The following is a 25,482-nucleotide window of genomic DNA, read 5'->3' as shown; positions in this document are numbered from 1 at the left end:
GGGGTGTTGTTCCACCATTTTCAATGGTGGGTACCAATAGGGTTGGGCAACAGGCCAATTCGAGACAATTAATGTACATACATTTGTGGCGTCTAGGATTGTCGCGTTGGTTTTTTAACCATTCAACGTCGTCTTTGGATGGCCGTGTGGCGAGTTTGATAGATAGTGGTCCGTTGTTGGTTACGGGGTGCAGGACCTCGAACACAAGAGGCGAGAAGTAAATCGCTTTAAAGTCACATAAGTTCGCGGTAAATCCTATTGGTAGGTTAAACCAGTAAATGTAGTTTTGTGGTAGGGTTAATAATTTCATAGGATCCTGGTTCTGGTCCCCCGGGTCGAATCGGATTTGTCTATATGCGATCCGTTTGATTGCGGTCCCGGAGAGACCCGCATGGTTATAGATAGAAATATCCAGTGTGATCCATGTGTCGTCACTCTTGAGTAGGTGTTGGAAGTGCTCCGGCAACCGGGAGTAATAACGGATCGGTTGGTTACCTAATTCCTCGTGGAGAGCGATTAGGTCGAGCCAAGCGAGGCCTGTTGCCAAGCCCTCTCTGTTGCATAATTGCGTGAGGTTTTCTTGTTGTAAGAGCACCTCAAGGTGTTTGTTGAATGGAAAAGACCTGGAACAGTCATAAGAAAAGGCAACCAAATGAGTTGGCTCAGTTTGGTGGTAGTATCCCTTGTGTTCAGTAGTTGGTGTTTATTTAATTATTAAGCTGCCCCCCGGTGACCCCTTTTAAGTCGATGAAGAACGTTTGGCCCTGGATGGTCAACAACCATATTACAATCAAACTAATTGGCACCGTAATAGGTAAGAAACCAGTGTGTGATTTTTTGTTGTTGTTGTTGTTGTTGTCTTTGCATTCTTCTGGTTGGTCCAGAAGAATGATGAGATGTCTTATTACCCGATTGGTATGTTTAGCACGGTGTTTTATTCAATGGAAAGGACTTGAGCAGACTTTTTCCAGGAAAGGACAACCAGTTTATTAGGAAGTGCAAGTGTTATACAGAACTTATTGTTGTGTTAAGGCTGAGAGTGCAGCCAGGTGTTTGGCTGTGGGCACCAAAGGCTCCAATAATTCAAAATCTTCACGGCCGATCGAGATCCAGTCATGGGATCCAGTTTGCGAGAGGAATTTGTAGATCGGCCTAAAGGGCCGGGATGATGCAGGTGCGATTCTGGAGAAGTGATACGCTGTATTTCCATTATACAAAATGGTTCCGCGGTGTTTTGGTTGGGTAGGTGTTAACATATAGTATTCTTTAAGGGTTTTCCCCTTCCGTCGAAGGTAGGTGTTGCCCCAGTCAAGGCTTCCCTGCCTGGATGTTAGTCCCCGATCCAGTATTCTTTGTACTGTGCCCGAGTTGGTGTTCCCTTGTCGGGTTTCGACGATGTGGGCCGCCCAGTCGAGATTGATATGTTGGGCCTGGTCTGGCATGTTGCTGGTTTGTGTTGGTGAATTCCAGCGTGGTGTAAGGGCTGTGGAGGCTTGGGTAGCTTCTGCCTGGTTGCGATGTATCGTGCTGGGTACTGGTGAGTCCCATGTTAGCCTGCGTCCCACCTGGGTAGGTGTTGAACGGTTTCTTGATTTGTCCAGAAAATCTGGAGTTAATGCTAGGTCCGTTAGTGAAGACGATTGCGGGACGCTTAGCTTGGAGTACCCGAATGTGTTTCCAGTTCTGGAAAGGTCCATTTTTACTGTAATGGTCCAGGATATAGTTGTAGAGGTTTTTTAGTTGGTACAACTTGTGTTTCCAGTTAGTGTATTTGTTAAATGTTGTAATGAGCCGGAATACGTCGTTATTAGTCTGTTTCGTAGTACTAGTCAATGTTGGGTTCCCGCAAAGGGCCTTATTATAGCTGCGCTTGAGTAGTTTCTTGTCGTATGTCATAATTTTGAAGTCGGTCATCATTTTTCGGGCGTGTTTTTTGAATATATCAATTGTAGACGAGTTTCGTCGTAATCTTAAAAATTGAGAGTACGGTATGGCCGAAAGGACATGACCGGGGTGATTGGAGGCTGGGTGTAAATAGGCTCCCGAGGCCGTTTCCTTAGTATAAGGTGAGATTTCAAGTGTGTTGGTAGAAGCTTTGAGGTGGATAGTGATATCCAAAAAATTGTCCGATTGGCTGGGCTGCGTGTGTGTATACGCTATATGCTCCGTAGTTATAGATTTAATTAATTCAGGTAGTTCGTTGGGTCCCGTGTGATTCGAGATGATGAGAATGTCGTCTATGAATCTTAGGAAGGTGATAAGCCAACCTGGAGGTCTTTCGATCACCGGTTGAGTAAGGTGGAACATATAGCAATTGGCGAAATAGACCGAGATACAACAACCCATGGCCGTGCCTTTGGTTTGGTGAAAAAACCGTATATCCTTGAAGTTAATGATAGAGTTGCATAAGACAGTGTTGAGAATTCTTTTGAATAGTGCTGGGTGGGGTGGTCGGAGTAGATTGTTTTGTTCCGCGACCTGTTGCAAGAATTCCAGGTTGCTGGTGTAGAATGAGGTTGCGGCCTCTATGCCAGGACCCCATGGTATGTTTGGGTATAGGCTGGTCACATCCATTGTGGTGATGAGTGTACCCTCAGGTAACTTTTGTTTAGGAAGTTTATCCACGAGGTCGCTAGTGTCAATTAGTGAACCCGGTATTCGGGGGAGGAGAGGTGCAGTAACCTCTGTTATCAGTTTGTCGAGTAGATAAGTTCCTGATGTGAAGGTAGCAACAATTGGTCGCCCAGGAAATGTTAAGCTTGTTTTGTTTATGTCTTTGTGGGTTTTGGGCAGAAAGTAAATATATGCTCCACGTGTTTCGGTGGAGCGTATTGCTTCGTCCTCCATTGTTGTTATGTAACCATTAGCTAGTAGATTCTCAGAGAGAGTCTCACATAGGCAATGGATTCGTTGGAGGTGAGAGTGATACTCAGATAAGGTTAATTCCGTATACGTAGTTATGTCTGACAACTGTCTAGTTGCCTCCCTGTCGTAGGCGTCTGCTTCCCAGATTACTGTGTTCCGGCCTTTATCCGCTTTAAGGATGTGTAGTTTGGTTTCTGATTGAAGTTTCTCGATTGCTTCTATAATTGGTTGGGGAGTTCCCACATGTTCAGCACCGTTTGGTACGCTCATGATATTGTCCAGGATATCGATCACAGCTGGAATTTGTGTCCATGATCGGGTAGGGGGGTCCCAAGTGCTCGGGAGGAACTTAGTTAGTCGTCCCTTCCTTGTATTCGTACTGGAGTTATCTCCAAAATGTAGGCTGATGTTGATTGCTCTAATTAGTTTGCTGACACCTTGGTTAAGGTTGCTGGAGTTGGCTTCTTTCGCTTCCGGACTAATGTCCGATGGTATGAAGTTAAGTCCGAGGCAGAGGGCCTCAATCTCTTCATCAGAGATATTGTAGTGAGATTGGTTTATAAGGACCTGGTTTCGGAGCATCCGATTTAATGCCTTAACGGTCGGGTAGATATGGGGTTTGTAGCCCGTGCTGACCCTTGTTATAAAATTACGGTACGGAATTTCAGTACCTATGGTGTAGGTAAAAAATTTTTTATTTTTCTCAAACAATTACAAATTATTATTGAATTGAGTACGTTGCTGAACCGGTTGTTGCTGAACCGGTTGAGGTGAGGCATAGACTAAGCCTGTTGGTTGGTTGGCGATTGCCGGGTTCCAATAGCCCTGTGGGGCTGCCAGCTGCTGGTTGAGCTGTTGTGGGGCTGGGTTGATGGCTATAGTTGGTGTACCAATGGTTGGTTGATACATTGGTTGCTCAGCTTGACGCTGGTTCCGGCTGTAATCATCCGGGCGGCGATATGATTGTCTGTCATAGTCGTCGTCACGCCAGTTGTTACGTCGGAAATTCTGGTTCCGGAATTCCTGTTGTATTTTTTTGCTCACCACCGAAGTGATATTATCGAGCCCGTGGCTAATAGCCTTCTTGATGGTGTCTTGGGTAGTGACCAGTTGTTTGCTAGAATTAGCTAATTGTGTAGCCCAGACATCATGTTGGATGTGGGAGGATATGCCTGTTTTGAAATCATCCGATTCCACCAGTGTTTTGGCATCGATGCCGTCTTTAAACATAAGTAGTTTAGCTACTTCATCGGTGGTTTCATTAACCACGACTTTTTCCAAATGAGCCAGTCCTTGACCTCATCACGGGCGAGGTGGAATGGTGCGCAAGGATGGTAGACATGTTTGCCTTGGTTACCCAAGTCAAGTGTGTAGAAGGAGTGCGGTATAGATACCGATGATGTCCAATTAATACGTCGAAAGAACGTATTCCATTTCGTGCCATTGCCCCCGTTATCGGTGGCTGGGATGATGATGAAGCTTAGATTATATTCTTTGCCTTCAATTGTCACGTAGTCACGTGATACATGCATGGCCCTATGGGAATAGTTATAGTTATATTCCCGTACCAGACAATGAGAGTATACATATAATTATGTATAGCTAAGTGGCAAGGTAGGTTCGCTTGCAAATTCACGCATTGTTATTTCACATGCGCAGAATCGCACGCGTCCCCTTAACCAGTATAGTGGCTATGGTAGCAGATCAAGGTTGTTTTTAAGTTCGTTGATCTGTCACCGTCCACGTCGATAGGTGGGGTAGAAATGGTCACTCATATAAAGTAAACACTACCACCCCACCCCTCGGTGCTGGAGGTAGTTCTCCTTATGTTGTTCTCACGGCTAATCAGACAAGAGACCACCGTAATAGGAACGAGAGCTTTATCGTACAAAAGTGGCCGACCGAAACAACCAGCGCTAATGTCCCGTAGTCTTATAGGCAGCCAAAAAAAGGCGATACACCAAGCGTTAATACCGTTAACCAGCGTGATTAGTTGTATAACAGTCATAGACCGGTGGTCGTCTCGAGGAGCACGAGTGCGTAATGAATCGTGCGAAACCAAGCGAGTGCACCACTGCCCCCGCACCACAACGCTTCTACCGTTTGGGAAAATGAGCAATTGCTACTACCCGGTCGGAAAAATAGCGAAGAGTGCCGCGAGACAAACCCGAGCGTAAAAACTTACCGCACTGAGCGATAGGGCTTGTGTGATGAACGATTATGACCAATGAAGGCCTCCTCGAACAATCGTTATAGCTTCCATCGAGACTCATTAGTGTGCGGCCATACTCGGGAACGAGGAACGGGTGGCTGAACGCCATTAAAGCCCGCTAACTCATTATCAGTCTTGCCAAGCATTTTTTGTACCCTCACAGAATTGTCTCATGTTCCAACTTGCAGTTGTCTGTCTTTTTCAACCGTATAGAGAAATCCACGTGGTGAAAGTTGTCATCGGTACCCGCAGATGGGGCGACCGTGATCACGTGAATAATTAGTAATAACCCTCGTCCCATCTGAGGGTGGCGATGGTATCGTTTGTTCCGGATCCGTGATTGGATGGCCGTCAGGCGAAAATTACATAGTAATTATCGTTGTTCTTATCAAGCTAAACAATATAAAGTACGGAGGGAGATAGCGGAAAAAGAGGTGTTTCTCCAGTTCGTCAGTAGGAAGTCTAAACCGTCCTCTTGCGAGGACAAGAATTTCGGCCCATTCCTATATTCTTATAGTTTAGATGGGCCGGCTGTGGCAGAGCCACAGCCACTGGACACCTTTTATGTAAGAAGAAAAAACTAAGTTTAACGATTACGGGAGGGCAGAAAAGAAAAAGAAAGAGTCTTATGATCTATAAGCTAAAAAAATAGTGGAAACTCGACCCTGCAGCCAAAGTTGGTCCACTTATCTACCTGACATTACGACAGGAACCACAGAATTCAGACAACACATAAGGCTAACGGGAGATCGGGTAGGTTGTGAACCGGGCTTGGCGGGTTGCGCTGTTTGACAACCCTCACGACTCAGAACGAGTGCGAGCCACAGTAACGGGTGCATTGCTCAATGACACCCTCACGATTAACCTTTTCGCCAGAGCGGCTGGGCCAGCCTCCAGCTAGATCGAGAACCGCCAAATGGTTGTAAGGTGGTTTGAAAACACACTACGAAGGGTTACTGGTCAAACCAGACCCGGCATAGCGGTAGCGTTTATCGATTACGCCAAACAGAATATTTGGTTTCCTAAACAGCTAACGGGAGGGCTAAGCTGACTTGGCCAGGATACATCACGTCTCCGTGGTCCATTTTTGCCGCCAGTAAGGCCAAGAACCGCTGAAAGGTCCCCAAATATTAAAGACGTTTATCGAGTACGTGAAACGAGCCTTATTACGTATACGCGCTGGAAGCCGCCGTATCGTCCCCCTGACGATTCACACGGGGCATGGGCGCATTGTATACGGTTGGGGTGCCAGGGCTTACAGGATGCTAGCCTTTAAAACATGCTTACATTTTTAGTTGTAGAATTCCCGAATGTAGGAAGGTGTAGTCGGCTCGTTGTGGAAGAGAACCGGAGCTGTTGGTGTCGTCTAATCAAGAATAGATTAGAGAGAGTTTAAAAAATATTCTTTGTATTTGAAAACAAAAAATATTGGCTGAGCAATTAAGGCCCATAGGGGGAGAATCTAGAGATTCTCCGTTTAGGCTGTTTAAAAGTAGGTGTATATTCAACAAAAGTTGGTTCCGTGGCCGTCTGTTCGGCTGGCTTAATCTCAGGATGTTGGATTAAAGCGGTGGTTGGGACTTCAAGCAGTGGTAACTGAGTTTCGACAGGTTGGTTTGTCGTGTCTGATTCTTGGGTTCGTTCAGAGGCTGTAATATCAGCGACCTGTTTCAGTAGGGAGGCTGACGGGAGCCATAAGTAACGCCATTTCTTAGGCATCGTCCAACCACTAGGGTAAGGGCGCACAATCATGGAAAGTTGCTTGGTTGTGATTGTCTCGTAGTAACTGATGTGATGCTCGTGAACGGCATTGAGATCCCAAACTATCTTAGGGCTACGGAGGCCACGTAAAATTTCGATAGGATTCATTACCTATGCTGTTGTCGACGTCAAAGTGTCGTGGTACACGGGCAAAGTTGATGTGTGACAGTGGAAATGTCCAATTGCACTAATAACAATAGCCATAGTAAAATAACAAGGCTTAAAGAGTCAATAGTTAAACAAGTTAACTTACAAGGGTGTTGACGTAAAAAGTGTCGTGGTACACAGGCAAAAATTGGTGTGTGACAGTGGAAAATGTCCAATTGCACTAATAACAATAGCCATAGTAAAATAACAAGGCTTAAAGAATCAATAGTTAAACGAGTTAACTTACAAGGGTAGTAGTTCAGGAGGATCCTTAGACTGTTCTTACGCTGGTGACGGCTGGCTGGAGACTGAATCCCGTATGCCGTTTGCCCGCTTTATATACCCCTGTCAGGGGGTGGAGCTAATATTGCTCTGTCAGGGGTTGGTACAGACCCCGGACAAGTGTAATTTTGCTCTGTCCGGGGTTGGTACAGACCCCGGACAAGTGTTATTTTTAATTTTTTAATTTTTTGCTCTGTCTGGGGTTGGTACAGACCCCAGACAAGTGTATTTTGCTTTGTCTGGGGTTGGTACTGACCCCAGACAAGTGTATTTTGCTCTGTCCGGGGTTGGTACAGACCCCAGACACGTGTTATTTTAATTTTTGCTCTGTCCGGGGTTGGTACGTACCCCAGACAAGTGTATTTTTCATTTTTTTGCTCTGTCCGGGGTTGGTACAGACCCCAGACACGTGTTATTTTAGTTTTTGCTCTGTCCGGGGTTGGTACGTACCCCAGACAAGTGTATTTTTCATTATTTTGCTCTGTCCGGGGTTGGTACAGACCCCGGACAAGTGTATTTTTCATTATTTTGCATTATTTTGCTCTGTCCGGGGTTGGTACAGACCCCAGACACGTGTTTTTTTAATTTTTGCTCTGTCCGGGGTTAGTACAGACCCCAGACAAGTGTATTTTTAATATTTTGCTCTGTCCGGGGTTGGTACAGACCCCGGACACGTGTTATTTTAATTTTTGCTCTGTCCGGGGTTAGTACAGACCCCGGACAAGTGTATTTTTCATTATTTTGCATTATTTTGCTCTGTCCGGGGTTGGTACAGACCCCAGACAAGTGTATTTTTCATTATTTTGCATTATTTTGCTCTGTCCGGGGTTGGTACAGACCCCAGACACGTGTTATTTTAATTTTTGCTCTGTCCGGGGTTAGTACAGACCCCAGACAAGTGTATTTTTTGTTATTTTGCTCTGTCCGGGGTTGGTACAGACCCCGGACACGTGTTATTTTAATTTTTGCTCTGTCCGGGGTTGGTACAGACCCCGGACAAGTGTATTTTTCATTATTTTGCATTATTTTGCTCTGTCCGGGGTTGGTACAGACCCCGGACAAGTGTATTTTTCATTATTTTGCATTATTTTGCCCTGTCCGGGGTTGGTACATACCCCAGACACGTGTTATTTTAATTTTTTGCTCTGTCCGGGGTTAGTACAGACCCCAGTCAAGTGTATTTTTTATTATTTTGCTCTGTCCGGGGTTGGTACAGACCCTGGACACGTGTTATTTTAATTATTTGCTCTGTCCGGGGTTGGTACAGACCCCGGACAAGTGTACCTTTCACCACTTTGCATTGTTTTGCTCTGTCCGGGGTTGGTACAGACCCCGGACAAGTGTATTTTTCATTATTTTGCATTATTTTGCTCTGTCCGGGGTTGGTACAAACCCCAGACACGTGTTATTTTAATTTTTGCTCTGTCCGGGGTTAGTACAGACCCCAGACAAGTGTATTTTTATTATTTTGCTCTGTCCGGGGTTGGTACAGACCCCGGACACGTGTTATTTTAATTTTTGCTCTGTCCGGGGTTGGTACAGACCCCGGACAAGTGTAGTTTTCATTATTTTGCATTATTTTGCTCTGTCCGGGGTTGGTACAGACCCCGGACAAGTGTATTTTTCATTATTTTGCATTATTTTGCTCTGTCCGGGGTTGGTACAGACCCCAGACACGTGTTATTTTTAATTTTTGCTCTGTCCGGGGTTAGTACAGACCCCAGACAAGTGTATTTTTTATTATTTTGCTCTGTCCGGGGTTGGTACATACCCCGGACACGTGTTATTTTAATTTTTGCTCTGTCCGGGGTTGGTACAGACCCCGGACAAGTGTATTTATCATTATTTTGCTCTGTCCGGGGTTGGTACAGACCCCGGACAAGTGTATTTTTCATTATTTTGCATAATTCTGCTCTGTCCGGGGTTGGTACAGACCCCAGACACGTGTTATCAATAAGCCGTATATAAGGGTAGACAATCCAGTGTCAAGATCAGTTCGTTTTCATCAGTTGCATTGGTAAGTCAAGCTTTCTCTGCTCTAAGTATTTGTTTTTTGTTAATTTATTATTATTGTTCTCTTTTTTTATTTTTCCATTCAGGATAGTATTTATCGGAGATGGCGGAAGGTGGAAATAATGATCCGGCTGATTTAGATGCCGTTAGCATTCAGAGCGATGCGTCAACCGAGATACTCTATATACCAGAGGGCCAGGTAGTTCCAGTTGTGGATTTAATTACTCCATCAACAACTCCTGATAGTAGTGTACATTTTGTATCACCATCCGGGAGTTCTTGTTCTGATTTGATTGATTCCGATGGAGAGTCTATATGTGATCCCCCATGTTGGATGAATCGGATTATAGTATGTCAATTCCCTCCCCTTGGAATTCGTCTGAAGAGGATCAGATTGTGTATCGAAGGCCAATTTCACCCTCTACATCATTGTTTTCATTAAAGTCCTCGTATTCTGGATCGTTTACCGGATCGGAGCTGTCTTTAGAGAGCTCGGCTGTGTCAGAAGACCTTTTGTTTTGTTGTTCAGAAAGCTCACTGTGTAGTGATGATTCTTAATTTGGAAATAAATAAGATGTTTCATCCGGTGTCTTCTGGTTATCTTTCGTTTTATTCAAAAACGGATGATACCTCCGTTGGTTAAAAAACCTCCAAGTAGGTTGATATTCAATTATTTGAATGTTAATTACTAAGCCGGAGGGCTTAGGTGCTGAATTTGTAGTCATTTTAGTTCAGTTGTTAAGGTTAGGATACGGCCTGTTCTAAGTAGCCTAAATGGCTACAGATGGCAGGGGAAGGTAGTGCCAAAAGCATCGAGTCCTTCGCGAAAAGATGTTCCGTATCAAAGGAATTATTAATCATCCATGTTGTAGTATGTTAATCTCGGGAAAAACAAGTTTCCTCAATAACCAACCGTTCATTTTATTATCTGGTTGTAAGGAGACCATTTTGTCTCGGGACGAAATAAAATATTAGGTCTTAATTTATTCTGACCGTTTGGTATATATTTTTCCGTAAATGTAGGAAATTCAAAGGTTTAGGTGCGGCTAACTCATTGTTATTGAGACTAGGCCTCACTCATCTTCCATTCATCATCCCAATCACACGCACACCTCATCTCTTCCCAAAATCTTTTCGCTGTCTTTTTTTAAGATAATACAAATATGGAGCTATCCACATCGGATGAGGATATGCCTCAGCTTTTCTTTGAGGGCCGGGTATTCACGGAATCCCGCGATACTTTCGGTTCTCCAATTTGGATAGATCGGCTCGATCTCAATTGCTACGCACAGGGAGCCAGGGGAACCCCAAGGGGTTCCTTGACTTGTAAAAGTCACAACGTCCTCCGGGATGCGCACTGCCGTCGCATCGAAGGTGTGTGCGGAGTGGCTCCCGGAGGGGAACATGATCATAGAGACCCGGTGGCAGCCGAAATACGTTATCTTCGGGTAAGGTATTTGGCCCGGGTTTTTTGCTGCGAGGAACGGTCAGCGGTAGGGTTGACGGCCTACCTCGGTGGGTTGGTTGACATCTACCGGCTACCCTGGACACCGAGGGCGCTAATGCGTAGTATGATGGACATGGCGGCCACCTGTGTGCGCACAGGTCGGATCTGGCCCCATGTCCTCCCTTGGGCAGACCCTGAGTCACCCGAGCGTGCCCTTCATTATGGGCGGCTTCGGGCCGCTCAAGGAAGACGGGACGCCCGTATCGCCATGCAAGGCCAATGGGAGCAACTTGGTAATGGTGCCCAGGTACCAGAACCAGTTGCTGGGTTCGACCCGGAGGTCTTTGCTATGGATGGTGCGGTGCCCCTGGTACCGGGCCCGGAGTTGGCCGAATTCATGGGTGAAGTGGCCCCAGTAGAATTGGATGAAGGGTTGCCGGTGCAAAATGCCCCGGTTCCCGATTTGGAAGGGTTCGGGGCGTGGGTGGAGGCAGTAATGCCGACCCCGCTCCCCAACCCGTGGATGTGGAACCCGAGGTTCTAGAGCAGATGGGGCCAGAAAGGAATCTGGCCATCCAGGAATTGGATGAAATGGATGCCTTTTTGGCGGAGTTGATGGGCCAATAAAGTGGCTGAGTTTTGATTTGATTTTTTTCATTATTCAAAAAACCAACAAAAAGACAAAAAAATATAAAAAACAAAAATACAAAAAAAACAGTTTATTACTAAACCTTTTTTTAGGGCGGGTGGGTGGGGCCATTAACATCAGGCCAGGTCTCTTAAGACCATATTCACATTGAATACAAGTATATTTGGTGCAAAACATATGCAAGAGTACCAAACTTTAAATCCATACTTTGTTTATATGGGTCGTGACATTAGCCGAGTCAATTGTTATGCTCAGTATATGGAATATGAGTGGTTTGATCGGGGCTATGGGGGCAGATGCCCTAGCCTGAGATGGTTCCCGTTTTGAGGGTTTGGTAGTAATTAACTCATAATATGAGGTAACAAGTTTGTATTGCTGGCTAATTGTTTTGGAAATGGTCGGTTTTTCCGGTTTATCCGCCTCCGTGTATTCGTGTAGTTGATAATGTAATTGCCTTTATGACATAAGAGTAGCCCGCCTGGGTCATTCCCCCGGGGCTGTGATAGGCAAAGCTGCCTACCACCGGGGGTATGCCTTTAGGTTAGGTGTTTTGTTCGTTATTTTGGCTTGTACGGCACAAGATCCCCTTACAGGGTTGGCTTTCAAGCGCATGCAAGATTAAAATTAAAAAGTAATTGATTTTATATGGATTTAGGTCAGGGCTGGCAGAAATAAACAAGTTTAAGAAAGAGCCGTGCTAGTTGTGTGTAATCCATGTGTGATGGAGAGACAGCGAAGAAAAAACCGCTTCACCCAGGGTGCAATGGACAAAGGCGTCGGGTCACAAGGGTCCCGCACAGGCGTACGCTTCCACCCCGGCAATGGTTTGTCTAGCTTGGCTGAAATCATCCATGCTGGGGTGGTGCTGGTCAGTCGGGTTCACGTGTAACCTTCGGACCCGTCCCGTATGCATAGACCGGGGCTGAGGTAATCACTTCCATCATAGGCTGTTGAGCAGTTGAAAGGTTACAACTGTTGGAGAGGGTAATCAGGATACCCGCTGGATTGGTTCGTCCAAGTAGTGGATTTTTATAGGAGAAAGGTTTGCCCCAACTCAGGGTGTACTCGCCCAACGGAGTGCGTAGGGTAACAAGGGCCCCGCACAGGCGTACGCTCCCACCCCCGCAGCGGTTAGTCTAGTTTGGCTGAGATCTTCCCCGCCGGGATGGTGCTGGTCAGTCGGGTTCCCGTGCACTCCCCGCAGCCGTCCAGTACGACATTGACCGAGGCTGAGGTAGCCCTTCTTGCCATATATTGAGGAAAAGCAACCGCTTATTGGGGATACCCATGATATCCGTTGATTGATTTTTCCCAGTGATGGGTAGTTAGATGTGTAAGCCTCGGGGCAATACCATGTAATTATGGATTGAACCACAACCGTTCTGTTTAAGGTTGATTTTGGCATGAGAACCATTCGGATGATAGAGAGGGTATAACCGACCCTTCCGAAAATTATGTTGTGTTTGGTCGAGAATAATTGAACTGATTTGTTCGAGGGTTTTATCAGGGGGTCGGGTTAGGTTAGGCTAGGTTCGGTTTGGTTAGGATAGTTAAGTTTTATAGGTTGTCAGGGGATTGGGTTAGGTTAGGCCAGGTTAGGATTGGTTAGGCTCGTGGGTTTTTTTAGGTTGTCAGGGGAATGGGTTAGGTTAGGCCAGGTCAGGTTTAGTTAGGATATTAAGACCATTTTTGGTGATAGTTAGGTTAAGTAAAGTAGGTTAATTTGTTAGGTTAAAGTGGGGTAGGTTTATTCCAGGTAGGTTAATTTTTAGGTTTATGTAGTGTAGGTTAATTATAGGTTTGTTCCAGGTAGGTTAATTTTAGGTTTATGTAGTGTAGGTTAATTATAGGTTTGTTCTTAGGGTAGGTTTTTTTCAGGATTATTTTTTAGGATAAGCAAAGTTAGGTTTAAGGTAGGTTTGATTATTTCGAACTCAGTCAATTGTTTTCATGTTCCAATTTGTTTATTATAAGTCCGAGTTGATAGGACACATTTCGTAGCATCGCGGGCAGAAAAAACTGGTACAATGCTTGTGGGGTGTTGTTCCACCATTTTCAATGGTGGGTACCAATAGGGTTGGGCAACAGGCCAATTCGAGACAATTAATGTACATACATTTGTGGCGTCTAGGATTGTCGCGTTGGTTTTTTAACCATTCAACGTCGTCTTTGGATGGCCGTGTGGCGAGTTTGATAGATAGTGGTCCGTTGTTGGTTACGGGGTGCAGGACCTCGAACACAAGAGGCGAGAAGTAAATCGCTTTAAAGTCACATAAGTTCGCGGTAAATCCTATTGGTAGGTTAAACCAGTAAATGTAGTTTTGTGGTAGGGTTAATAATTTCATAGGATCCTGGTTCTGGTCCCCCGGGTCGAATCGGATTTGTCTATATGCGATCCGTTTGATTGCGGTCCCGGAGAGACCCGCATGGTTATAGATAGAAATATCCAGTGTGATCCATGTGTCGTCACTCTTGAGTAGGTGTTGGAAGTGCTCCGGCAACCGGGAGTAATAACGGATCGGTTGGTTACCTAATTCCTCGTGGAGAGCGATTAGGTCGAGCCAAGCGAGGCCTGTTGCCAAGCCCTCTCTGTTGCATAATTGCGTGAGGTTTTCTTGTTGTAAGAGCACCTCAAGGTGTTTGTTGAATGGAAAAGACCTGGAACAGTCATAAGAAAAGGCAACCAAATGAGTTGGCTCAGTTTGGTGGTAGTATCCCTTGTGTTCAGTAGTTGGTGTTTATTTAATTATTAAGCTGCCCCCGGTGACCCCTTTTAAGTCGATGAAGAACGTTTGGCCCTGGATGGTCAACAACCATATTACAATCAAACTAATTGGCACCGTAATAGGTAAGAAACCAGTGTGTGATTTTTTGTTGTTGTTGTTGTTGTTGTCTTTGCATTCTTCTGGTTGGTCCAGAAGAATGATGAGATGTCTTATTACCCGATTGGTATGTTTAGCACGGTGTTTTATTCAATGGAAAGGACTTGAGCAGACTTTTTCCAGGAAAGGACAACCAGTTTATTAGGAAGTGCAAGTGTTATACAGAACTTATTGTTGTGTTAAGGCTGAGAGTGCAGCCAGGTGTTTGGCTGTGGGCACCAAAGGCTCCAATAATTCAAAATCTTCACGGCCGATCGAGATCCAGTCATGGGATCCAGTTTGCGAGAGGAATTTGTAGATCGGCCTAAAGGGCCGGGATGATGCAGGTGCGATTCTGGAGAAGTGATACGCTGTATTTCCATTATACAAAATGGTTCCGCGGTGTTTTGGTTGGGTAGGTGTTAACATATAGTATTCTTTAAGGGTTTTCCCCTTCCGTCGAAGGTAGGTGTTGCCCCAGTCAAGGCTTCCCTGCCTGGATGTTAGTCCCCGATCCAGTATTCTTTGTACTGTGCCCGAGTTGGTGTTCCCTTGTCGGGTTTCGACGATGTGGGCCGCCCAGTCGAGATTGATATGTTGGGCCTGGTCTGGCATGTTGCTGGTTTGTGTTGGTGAATTCCAGCGTGGTGTAAGGGCTGTGGAGGCTTGGGTAGCTTCTGCCTGGTTGCGATGTATCGTGCTGGGTACTGGTGAGTCCCATGTTAGCCTGCGTCCCACCTGGGTAGGTGTTGAACGGTTTCTTGATTTGTCCAGAAAATCTGGAGTTAATGCTAGGTCCGTTAGTGAAGACGATTGCGGGACGCTTAGCTTGGAGTACCCGAATGTGTTTCCAGTTCTGGAAAGGTCCATTTTTACTGTAATGGTCCAGGATATAGTTGTAGAGGTTTTTTAGTTGGTACAACTTGTGTTTCCAGTTAGTGTATTTGTTAAATGTTGTAATGAGCCGGAATACGTCGTTATTAGTCTGTTTCGTAGTACTAGTCAATGTTGGGTTCCCGCAAAGGGCCTTATTATAGCTGCGCTTGAGTAGTTTCTTGTCGTATGTCATAATTTTGAAGTCGGTCATCATTTTTCGGGCGTGTTTTTTGAATATATCAATTGTAGACGAGTTTCGTCGTAATCTTAAAAATTGAGAGTACGGTATGGCCGAAAGGACATGACCGGGGTGATTGGAGGCTGGGTGTAAATAGGCTCCCGAGGCCGTTTCCTTAGTATAAGGTGAGATTTCAAGTGTGTTGGTAGAAGCTTTGAGGTGGATAGTGATATCCAAAAAATTGTCCGATTGGCTGGGCTGCGTGTGTGTATACGCTATATGCTCCGTAGTTATAGATTTAATTAATTCAGGTAGTTCGTTGGGTCCCGTGTGATTCGAGATGATGAGAATGTCGTCTATGAATCTTAGGAAGGTGATAAGCCAACCTGGAGGTCTTTCGATCACCGGTTGAGTAAGGTGGAACATATAGCAATTGGCGAAATAGACCGAGATACAACAACCCATGGCCGTGCCTTTGGTTTGGTGAAAAAACCGTATATCCTTGAAGTTAATGATAGAGTTGCATAAGACAGTGTTGAGAATTCTTTTGAATAGTGCTGGGTGGGGTGGTCGGAGTAGATTGTTTTGTTCCGCGACCTGTTGCAAGAATTCCAGGTTGCTGGTGTAGAATGAGGTTGCGGCCTCTATGCCAGGACCCCATGGTATGTTTGGGTATAGGCTGGTCACATCCATTGTGGTGATGAGTGTACCCTCAGGTAACTTTTGTTTAGGAAGTTTATCCACGAGGTCGCTAGTGTCAATTAGTGAACCCGGTATTCGGGGGAGGAGAGGTGCAGTAACCTCTGTTATCAGTTTGTCGAGTAGATAAGTTCCTGATGTGAAGGTAGCAACAATTGGTCGCCCAGGAAATGTTAAGCTTGTTTTGTTTATGTCTTTGTGGGTTTTGGGCAGAAAGTAAATATATGCTCCACGTGTTTCGGTGGAGCGTATTGCTTCGTCCTCCATTGTTGTTATGTAACCATTAGCTAGTAGATTCTCAGAGAGAGTCTCACATAGGCAATGGATTCGTTGGAGGTGAGAGTGATACTCAGATAAGGTTAATTCCGTATACGTAGTTATGTCTGACAACTGTCTAGTTGCCTCCCTGTCGTAGGCGTCTGCTTCCCAGATTACTGTGTTCCGGCCTTTATCCGCTTTAAGGATGTGTAGTTTGGTTTCTGATTGAAGTTTCTCGATTGCTTCTATAATTGGTTGGGGAGTTCCCACATGTTCAGCACCGTTTGGTACGCTCATGATATTGTCCAGGATATCGATCACAGCTGGAATTTGTGTCCATGATCGGGTAGGGGGGTCCCAAGTGCTCGGGAGGAACTTAGTTAGTCGTCCCTTCCTTGTATTCGTACTGGAGTTATCTCCAAAATGTAGGCTGATGTTGATTGCTCTAATTAGTTTGCTGACACCTTGGTTAAGGTTGCTGGAGTTGGCTTCTTTCGCTTCCGGACTAATGTCCGATGGTATGAAGTTAAGTCCGAGGCAGAGGGCCTCAATCTCTTCATCAGAGATATTGTAGTGAGATTGGTTTATAAGGACCTGGTTTCGGAGCATCCGATTTAATGCCTTAACGGTCGGGTAGATATGGGGTTTGTAGCCCGTGCTGACCCTTGTTATAAAATTACGGTACGGAATTTCAGTACCTATGGTGTAGGTAAAAAATTTTTTTATTTTTCTCAAACAATTACAAATTATTATTGAATTGAGTACGTTGCTGAACCGGTTGTTGCTGAACCGGTTGAGGTGAGGCATAGACTAAGCCTGTTGGTTGGTTGGCGATTGCCGGGTTCCAATAGCCCTGTGGGGCTGCCAGCTGCTGGTTGAGCTGTTGTGGGGCTGGGTTGATGGCTATAGTTGGTGTACCAATGGTTGGTTGATACATTGGTTGCTCAGCTTGACGCTGGTTCCGGCTGTAATCATCCGGGCGGCGATATGATTGTCTGTCATAGTCGTCGTCACGCCAGTTGTTACGTCGGAAATTCTGGTTCCGGAATTCCTGTTGTATTTTTTTGCTCACCACCGAAGTGATATTATCGAGCCCGTGGCTAATAGCCTTCTTGATGGTGTCTTGGGTAGTGACCAGTTGTTTGCTAGAATTAGCTAATTGTGTAGCCCAGACATCATGTTGGATGTGGGAGGATATGCCTGTTTTGAAATCATCCGATTCCACCAGTGTTTTGGCATCGATGCCGTCTTTAAACATAAGTAGTTTAGCTACTTCATCGGTGGTTTCATTAACCACGACTTTTTTCCAAATGAGCCAGTCCTTGACCTCATCACGGGCGAGGTGGAATGGTGCGCAAGGATGGTAGACATGTTTGCCTTGGTTACCCAAGTCAAGTGTGTAGAAGGAGTGCGGTATAGATACCGATGATGTCCAATTAATACGTCGAAAGAACGTATTCCATTTCGTGCCATTGCCCCCGTTATCGGTGGCTGGGATGATGATGAAGCTTAGATTATATTCTTTGCCTTCAATTGTCACGTAGTCACGTGATACATGCATGGCCCTATGGGAATAGTTATAGTTATATTCCCGTACCAGACAATGAGAGTATACATATAATTATGTATAGCTAAGTGGCAAGGTAGGTTCGCTTGCAAATTCACGCATTGTTATTTCACATGCGCAGAATCGCACGCGTCCCCTTAACCAGTATAGTGGCTATGGTAGCAGATCAAGGTTGTTTTTAAGTTCGTTGATCTGTCACCGTCCACGTCGATAGGTGGGGTAGAAATGGTCACTCATATAAAGTAAACACTACCACCCCACCCCTCGGTGCTGGAGGTAGTTCTCCTTATGTTGTTCTCACGGCTAATCAGACAAGAGACCACCGTAATAGGAACGAGAGCTTTATCGTACAAAAGTGGCCGACCGAAACAACCAGCGCTAATGTCCCGTAGTCTTATAGGCAGCCAAAAAAAGGCGATACACCAAGCGTTAATACCGTTAACCAGCGTGATTAGTTGTATAACAGTCATAGACCGGTGGTCGTCTCGAGGAGCACGAGTGCGTAATGAATCGTGCGAAACCAAGCGAGTGCACCACTGCCCCCGCACCACAACGCTTCTACCGTTTGGGAAAATGAGCAATTGCTACTACCCGGTCGGAAAAATAGCGAAGAGTGCCGCGAGACAAACCCGAGCGTAAAAACTTACCGCACTGAGCGATAGGGCTTGTGTGATGAACGATTATGACCAATGAAGGCCTCCTCGAACAATCGTTATAGCTTCCATCGAGACTCATTAGTGTGCGGCCATACTCGGGAACGAGGAACGGGTGGCTGAACGCCATTAAAGCCCGCTAACTCATTATCAGTCTTGCCAAGCATTTTTTGTACCCTCACAGAATTGTCTCATGTTCCAACTTGCAGTTGTCTGTCTTTTTCAACCGTATAGAGAAATCCACGTGGTGAAAGTTGTCATCGGTACCCGCAGATGGGGCGACCGTGATCACGTGAATAATTAGTAATAACCCTCGTCCCATCTGAGGGTGGCGATGGTATCGTTTGTTCCGGATCCGTGATTGGATGGCCGTCAGGCGAAAATTACATAGTAATTATCGTTGTTCTTATCAAGCTAAACAATATAAAGTACGGAGGGAGATAGCGGAAAAAAGAGGTGTTTCTCCAGTTCGTCAGTAGGAAGTCTAAACCGTCCTCTTGCGAGGACAAGAATTTCGGCCCATTCCTATATTCTTATAGTTTAGATGGGCCGGCTGTGGCAGAGCCACAGCCACTGGACACCTTTTTTTTTAAAAAAAAAAAACTAAGTTTAACGATTAGGGGGGGGGAGAAAAAAAAAGAAAGAGAAAGGTCTTATGATCTATAAGCTAAAAAAATAGTGGAAACTCGACCCTGCAGCCAAAGTTGGTCCACTTATCTACCTGACATTACGACAGGAACCACAGAATTCAGACAACACATAAGGCTAACGGGAGATCGGGGGTGGAGGTTGGGGGTTGCGCTGTTTGACAACCCCACGACCAGAACAGTGCGAGCCACAGTAACGGGGCAGCTCAACCCTCACGATTAACCTTTTCGCCAGTGGGCCAGCCCCAGCAGATCGAGAACCGCCAAATGGTTGAAGGTGGTTTGAAAACACACTACGAAGGGTTACTGTCAAACCAGACCCGGCATAGCGGTAGCGTTATCGATTACGCCAAACAGAATATTTGGTTTCCAAACAGCTAAACAAGCTGACTTGCCAGGAACATCACGTCCCGTGGTCCATTTTGCCGCCAGTAACCGAGGCCCAAATATTAAAGAGTTAGAGTAGACGCGCGACGATGGGGCAATAGTGGTTCGTTTTTTCGTTATTTTGTAAAACATTAAAATTCAAAAGCCCCGAATTAGGCTTGTACGGCACAAGATCCCCTTACAGGGTTGGCTTTCAAGCGCATGCAAGATTAAAATTAAAAAGTAATTGATTTTATATGGATTTAGGTCAGGGCTGGCAGAAATAAACAAGTTTAAGAAAGAGCCGTGCTAGTTGTGTGTAATCCATGTGTGATGGAGAGACAGCGAAGAAAAAACCGCTTCACCCAGGGTGCAATGGACAAAGGCGTCGGGTCACAAGGGTCCCGCACAGGCGTACGCTTCCACCCCGGCAATGGTTTGTCTAGCTTGGCTGAAATCATCCATGCTGGGGTGGTGCTGGTCAGTCGGGTTCACGTGTAACCTTCGGACCCGTCCCGTATGCATAGACCGGGGCTGAGGTAATCACTTCCATCATAGGCTGTTGAGCAGTTGAAAGGTTACAACTGTTGGAGAGGGTAATCAGGATACCCGCTGGATTGGTTCGTCCAAGTAGTGGATTTTTATAGGAGAAAGGTTTGCCCCAACTCAGGGTGTACTCGCCCAACGGAGTGCGTAGGGTAACAAGGGCCCCGCACAGGCGTACGCTCCCACCCCCGCAGCGGTTAGTCTAGTTTGGCTGAGATCTTCCCCGCCGGGATGGTGCTGGTCAGTCGGGTTCCCGTGCACTCCCCGCAGCCGTCCAGTACGACATTGACCGAGGCTGAGGTAGCCCTTCTTGCCATATATTGAGGAAAAGCAACCGCTTATTGGGGATACCCATGATATCCGTTGATTGATTTTTCCCAGTGATGGGTAGTTAGATGTGTAAGCCTCGGGGCAATACCATGTAATTATGGATTGAACCACAACCGTTCTGTTTAAGGTTGATTTTGGCATGAGAACCATTCGGATGATAGAGAGGGTATAACCGACCCTTCCGAAAATTATGTTGTGTTTGGTCGAGAATAATTGAACTGATTTGTTCGAGGGTTTTATCAGGGGGTCGGGTTAGGTTAGGCTAGGTTCGGTTTGGTTAGGATAGTTAAGTTTTATAGGTTGTCAGGGGATTGGGTTAGGTTAGGCCAGGTTAGGATTGGTTAGGCTCGTGGGTTTTTTTAGGTTGTCAGGGGAATGGGTTAGGTTAGGCCAGGTCAGGTTTAGTTAGGATATTAAGACCATTTTTTGGTGATAGTTAGGTTAAGTAAAGTAGGTTAATTTGTTAGGTTAAAGTGGGGTAGGTTTATTCCAGGTAGGTTAATTTTTAGGTTTATGTAGTGTAGGTTAATTATAGGTTTGTTCCAGGTAGGTTAATTTTAGGTTTATGTAGTGTAGGTTAATTATAGGTTTGTTCTTAGGGTAGGTTTTTTTTCAGGATTATTTTTTAGGATAAGCAAAGTTAGGTTTAAGGTAGGTTTGATTATTTCGAACTCAGTCAATTGTTTTCATGTTCCAATTTGTTTATTATAAGTCCGAGTTGATAGGACACATTTCGTAGCATCGCGGGCAGAAAAAACTGGTACAATGCTTGTGGGGTGTTGTTCCACCATTTTCAATGGTGGGTACCAATAGGGTTGGGCAACAGGCCAATTCGAGACAATTAATGTACATACATTTGTGGCGTCTAGGATTGTCGCGTTGGTTTTTTAACCATTCAACGTCGTCTTTGGATGGCCGTGTGGCGAGTTTGATAGATAGTGGTCCGTTGTTGGTTACGGGGTGCAGGACCTCGAACACAAGAGGCGAGAAGTAAATCGCTTTAAAGTCACATAAGTTCGCGGTAAATCCTATTGGTAGGTTAAACCAGTAAATGTAGTTTTGTGGTAGGGTTAATAATTTCATAGGATCCTGGTTCTGGTCCCCCGGGTCGAATCGGATTTGTCTATATGCGATCCGTTTGATTGCGGTCCCGGAGAGACCCGCATGGTTATAGATAGAAATATCCAGTGTGATCCATGTGTCGTCACTCTTGAGTAGGTGTTGGAAGTGCTCCGGCAACCGGGAGTAATAACGGATCGGTTGGTTACCTAATTCCTCGTGGAGAGCGATTAGGTCGAGCCAAGCGAGGCCTGTTGCCAAGCCCTCTCTGTTGCATAATTGCGTGAGGTTTTCTTGTTGTAAGAGCACCTCAAGGTGTTTGTTGAATGGAAAAGACCTGGAACAGTCATAAGAAAAGGCAACCAAATGAGTTGGCTCAGTTTGGTGGTAGTATCCCTTGTGTTCAGTAGTTGGTGTTTATTTAATTATTAAGCTGCCCCCCGGTGACCCCTTTTAAGTCGATGAAGAACGTTTGGCCCTGGATGGTCAACAACCATATTACAATCAAACTAATTGGCACCGTAATAGGTAAGAAACCAGTGTGTGATTTTTTGTTGTTGTTGTTGTTGTTGTCTTTGCATTCTTCTGGTTGGTCCAGAAGAATGATGAGATGTCTTATTACCCGATTGGTATGTTTAGCACGGTGTTTTATTCAATGGAAAGGACTTGAGCAGACTTTTTCCAGGAAAGGACAACCAGTTTATTAGGAAGTGCAAGTGTTATACAGAACTTATTGTTGTGTTAAGGCTGAGAGTGCAGCCAGGTGTTTGGCTGTGGGCACCAAAGGCTCCAATAATTCAAAATCTTCACGGCCGATCGAGATCCAGTCATGGGATCCAGTTTGCGAGAGGAATTTGTAGATCGGCCTAAAGGGCCGGGATGATGCAGGTGCGATTCTGGAGAAGTGATACGCTGTATTTCCATTATACAAAATGGTTCCGCGGTGTTTTGGTTGGGTAGGTGTTAACATATAGTATTCTTTAAGGGTTTTCCCCTTCCGTCGAAGGTAGGTGTTGCCCCAGTCAAGGCTTCCCTGCCTGGATGTTAGTCCCCGATCCAGTATTCTTTGTACTGTGCCCGAGTTGGTGTTCCCTTGTCGGGTTTCGACGATGTGGGCCGCCCAGTCGAGATTGATATGTTGGGCCTGGTCTGGCATGTTGCTGGTTTGTGTTGGTGAATTCCAGCGTGGTGTAAGGGCTGTGGAGGCTTGGGTAGCTTCTGCCTGGTTGCGATGTATCGTGCTGGGTACTGGTGAGTCCCATGTTAGCCTGCGTCCCACCTGGGTAGGTGTTGAACGGTTTCTTGATTTGTCCAGAAAATCTGGAGTTAATGCTAGGTCCGTTAGTGAAGACGATTGCGGGACGCTTAGCTTGGAGTACCCGAATGTGTTTCCAGTTCTGGAAAGGTCCATTTTTACTGTAATGGTCCAGGATATAGTTGTAGAGGTTTTTTAGTTGGTACAACTTGTGTTTCCAGTTAGTGTATTTGTTAAATGTTGTAATGAGCCGGAATACGTCGTTATTAGTCTGTTTCGTAGTACTAGTCAATGTTGGGTTCCCGCAAAGGGCCTTATTATAGCTGCGCTTGAGTAGTTTCTTGTCGTATGTCATAATTTTGAAGTCGGTCATCATTTTTCGGGCGTGTTTTTTGAATATATCAATTGTAGACGAGTTTCGTCGTAATCTTAAAAATTGAGAGTACGGTATGGCCGAAAGGACATGACCGGGGTGATTGGAGGCTGGGTGTAAATAGGCTCCCGAGGCCGTTTCCTTAGTATAAGGTGAGATTTCAAGTGTGTTGGTAGAAGCTTTGAGGTGGATAGTGATATCCAAAAAATTGTCCGATTGGCTGGGCTGCGTGTGTGTATACGCTATATGCTCCGTAGTTATAGATTTAATTAATTCAGGTAGTTCGTTGGGTCCCGTGTGATTCGAGATGATGAGAATGTCGTCTATGAATCTTAGGAAGGTGATAAGCCAACCTGGAGGTCTTTCGATCACCGGTTGAGTAAGGTGGAACATATAGCAATTGGCGAAATAGACCGAGATACAACAACCCATGGCCGTGCCTTTGGTTTGGTGAAAAAACCGTATATCCTTGAAGTTAATGATAGAGTTGCATAAGACAGTGTTGAGAATTCTTTTGAATAGTGCTGGGTGGGGTGGTCGGAGTAGATTGTTTTGTTCCGCGACCTGTTGCAAGAATTCCAGGTTGCTGGTGTAGAATGAGGTTGCGGCCTCTATGCCAGGACCCCATGGTATGTTTGGGTATAGGCTGGTCACATCCATTGTGGTGATGAGTGTACCCTCAGGTAACTTTTGTTTAGGAAGTTTATCCACGAGGTCGCTAGTGTCAATTAGTGAACCCGGTATTCGGGGGAGGAGAGGTGCAGTAACCTCTGTTATCAGTTTGTCGAGTAGATAAGTTCCTGATGTGAAGGTAGCAACAATTGGTCGCCCAGGAAATGTTAAGCTTGTTTTGTTTATGTCTTTGTGGGTTTTGGGCAGAAAGTAAATATATGCTCCACGTGTTTCGGTGGAGCGTATTGCTTCGTCCTCCATTGTTGTTATGTAACCATTAGCTAGTAGATTCTCAGAGAGAGTCTCACATAGGCAATGGATTCGTTGGAGGTGAGAGTGATACTCAGATAAGGTTAATTCCGTATACGTAGTTATGTCTGACAACTGTCTAGTTGCCTCCCTGTCGTAGGCGTCTGCTTCCCAGATTACTGTGTTCCGGCCTTTATCCGCTTTAAGGATGTGTAGTTTGGTTTCTGATTGAAGTTTCTCGATTGCTTCTATAATTGGTTGGGGAGTTCCCACATGTTCAGCACCGTTTGGTACGCTCATGATATTGTCCAGGATATCGATCACAGCTGGAATTTGTGTCCATGATCGGGTAGGGGGGTCCCAAGTGCTCGGGAGGAACTTAGTTAGTCGTCCCTTCCTTGTATTCGTACTGGAGTTATCTCCAAAATGTAGGCTGATGTTGATTGCTCTAATTAGTTTGCTGACACCTTGGTTAAGGTTGCTGGAGTTGGCTTCTTTCGCTTCCGGACTAATGTCCGATGGTATGAAGTTAAGTCCGAGGCAGAGGGCCTCAATCTCTTCATCAGAGATATTGTAGTGAGATTGGTTTATAAGGACCTGGTTTCGGAGCATCCGATTTAATGCCTTAACGGTCGGGTAGATATGGGGTTTGTAGCCCGTGCTGACCCTTGTTATAAAATTACGGTACGGAATTTCAGTACCTATGGTGTAGGTAAAAAAATTTTTTTATTTTTCTCAAACAATTACAAATTATTATTGAATTGAGTACGTTGCTGAACCGGTTGTTGCTGAACCGGTTGAGGTGAGGCATAGACTAAGCCTGTTGGTTGGTTGGCGATTGCCGGGTTCCAATAGCCCTGTGGGGCTGCCAGCTGCTGGTTGAGCTGTTGTGGGGCTGGGTTGATGGCTATAGTTGGTGTACCAATGGTTGGTTGATACATTGGTTGCTCAGCTTGACGCTGGTTCCGGCTGTAATCATCCGGGCGGCGATATGATTGTCTGTCATAGTCGTCGTCACGCCAGTTGTTACGTCGGAAATTCTGGTTCCGGAATTCCTGTTGTATTTTTTTGCTCACCACCGAAGTGATATTATCGAGCCCGTGGCTAATAGCCTTCTTGATGGTGTCTTGGGTAGTGACCAGTTGTTTGCTAGAATTAGCTAATTGTGTAGCCCAGACATCATGTTGGATGTGGGAGGATATGCCTGTTTTGAAATCATCCGATTCCACCAGTGTTTTGGCATCGATGCCGTCTTTAAACATAAGTAGTTTAGCTACTTCATCGGTGGTTTCATTAACCACGACTTTTTCCAAATGAGCCAGTCCTTGACCTCATCACGGGCGAGGTGGAATGGTGCGCAAGGATGGTAGACATGTTTGCCTTGGTTACCCAAGTCAAGTGTGTAGAAGGAGTGCGGTATAGATACCGATGATGTCCAATTAATACGTCGAAAGAACGTATTCCATTTCGTGCCATTGCCCCCGTTATCGGTGGCTGGGATGATGATGAAGCTTAGA

The 25,482-nt window shown here is 45.5% G+C and overlaps 3 protein-coding genes and 1 long non-coding RNA gene across 4 annotated transcripts; all 4 read right to left on the bottom strand.

The window, feature by feature from the left end:
* Window positions 1-968: 968 nt before the first annotated feature.
* On the bottom strand, window positions 969-4,111 carry LOC116935913. Its single transcript, XM_045167619.1, has 2 exons — window positions 3,603-4,111; window positions 969-3,536 (listed from the first exon to the last, which is right to left on the bottom strand). Exons 1-2 carry the CDS (start codon window positions 4,093-4,095, stop codon window positions 1,309-1,311), a joined length of 2,721 nt encoding a protein of 906 aa, XP_045023554.1. The 5' UTR covers window positions 4,096-4,111; the 3' UTR covers window positions 969-1,308.
* Window positions 4,112-6,004: 1,893 nt separating this feature from the next.
* LOC123467850 lies at window positions 6,005-7,278 on the bottom strand. The gene is made up of 4 exons (XR_006641947.1): window positions 7,233-7,278; window positions 7,092-7,166; window positions 6,950-7,025; window positions 6,005-6,443 (listed from the first exon to the last, which is right to left on the bottom strand). It is a non-coding gene; the product is annotated as an uncharacterized LOC123467850 (long non-coding RNA).
* Window positions 7,279-14,378: 7,100 nt separating this feature from the next.
* LOC123467845 lies at window positions 14,379-18,340 on the bottom strand. Its single transcript, XM_045167613.1, has 2 exons — window positions 17,014-18,340; window positions 14,379-16,946 (listed from the first exon to the last, which is right to left on the bottom strand). Exons 1-2 carry the CDS (start codon window positions 17,807-17,809, stop codon window positions 14,719-14,721), a joined length of 3,024 nt encoding a protein of 1,007 aa, XP_045023548.1. The 5' UTR covers window positions 17,810-18,340; the 3' UTR covers window positions 14,379-14,718.
* Window positions 18,341-22,098: 3,758 nt separating this feature from the next.
* Window positions 22,099-25,243, bottom strand: LOC123467846. Its single transcript, XM_045167614.1, has 2 exons — window positions 24,735-25,243; window positions 22,099-24,666 (listed from the first exon to the last, which is right to left on the bottom strand). Exons 1-2 carry the CDS (start codon window positions 25,225-25,227, stop codon window positions 22,439-22,441), a joined length of 2,721 nt encoding a protein of 906 aa, XP_045023549.1. The 5' UTR covers window positions 25,228-25,243; the 3' UTR covers window positions 22,099-22,438.
* Window positions 25,244-25,482: the final 239 nt, after the last annotated feature.

Source organism: Daphnia magna, unplaced genomic scaffold (assembly GCF_020631705.1).
Source record: "Daphnia magna isolate NIES unplaced genomic scaffold, ASM2063170v1.1 Dm_contigs246, whole genome shotgun sequence".
Taxonomy (NCBI): Eukaryota; Metazoa; Arthropoda; class Branchiopoda; order Diplostraca; family Daphniidae; genus Daphnia; species Daphnia magna.
The sequence above is the reverse complement of the archived record's forward strand: the minus strand, read 5'-3'. Positions and strand labels throughout refer to the sequence as shown.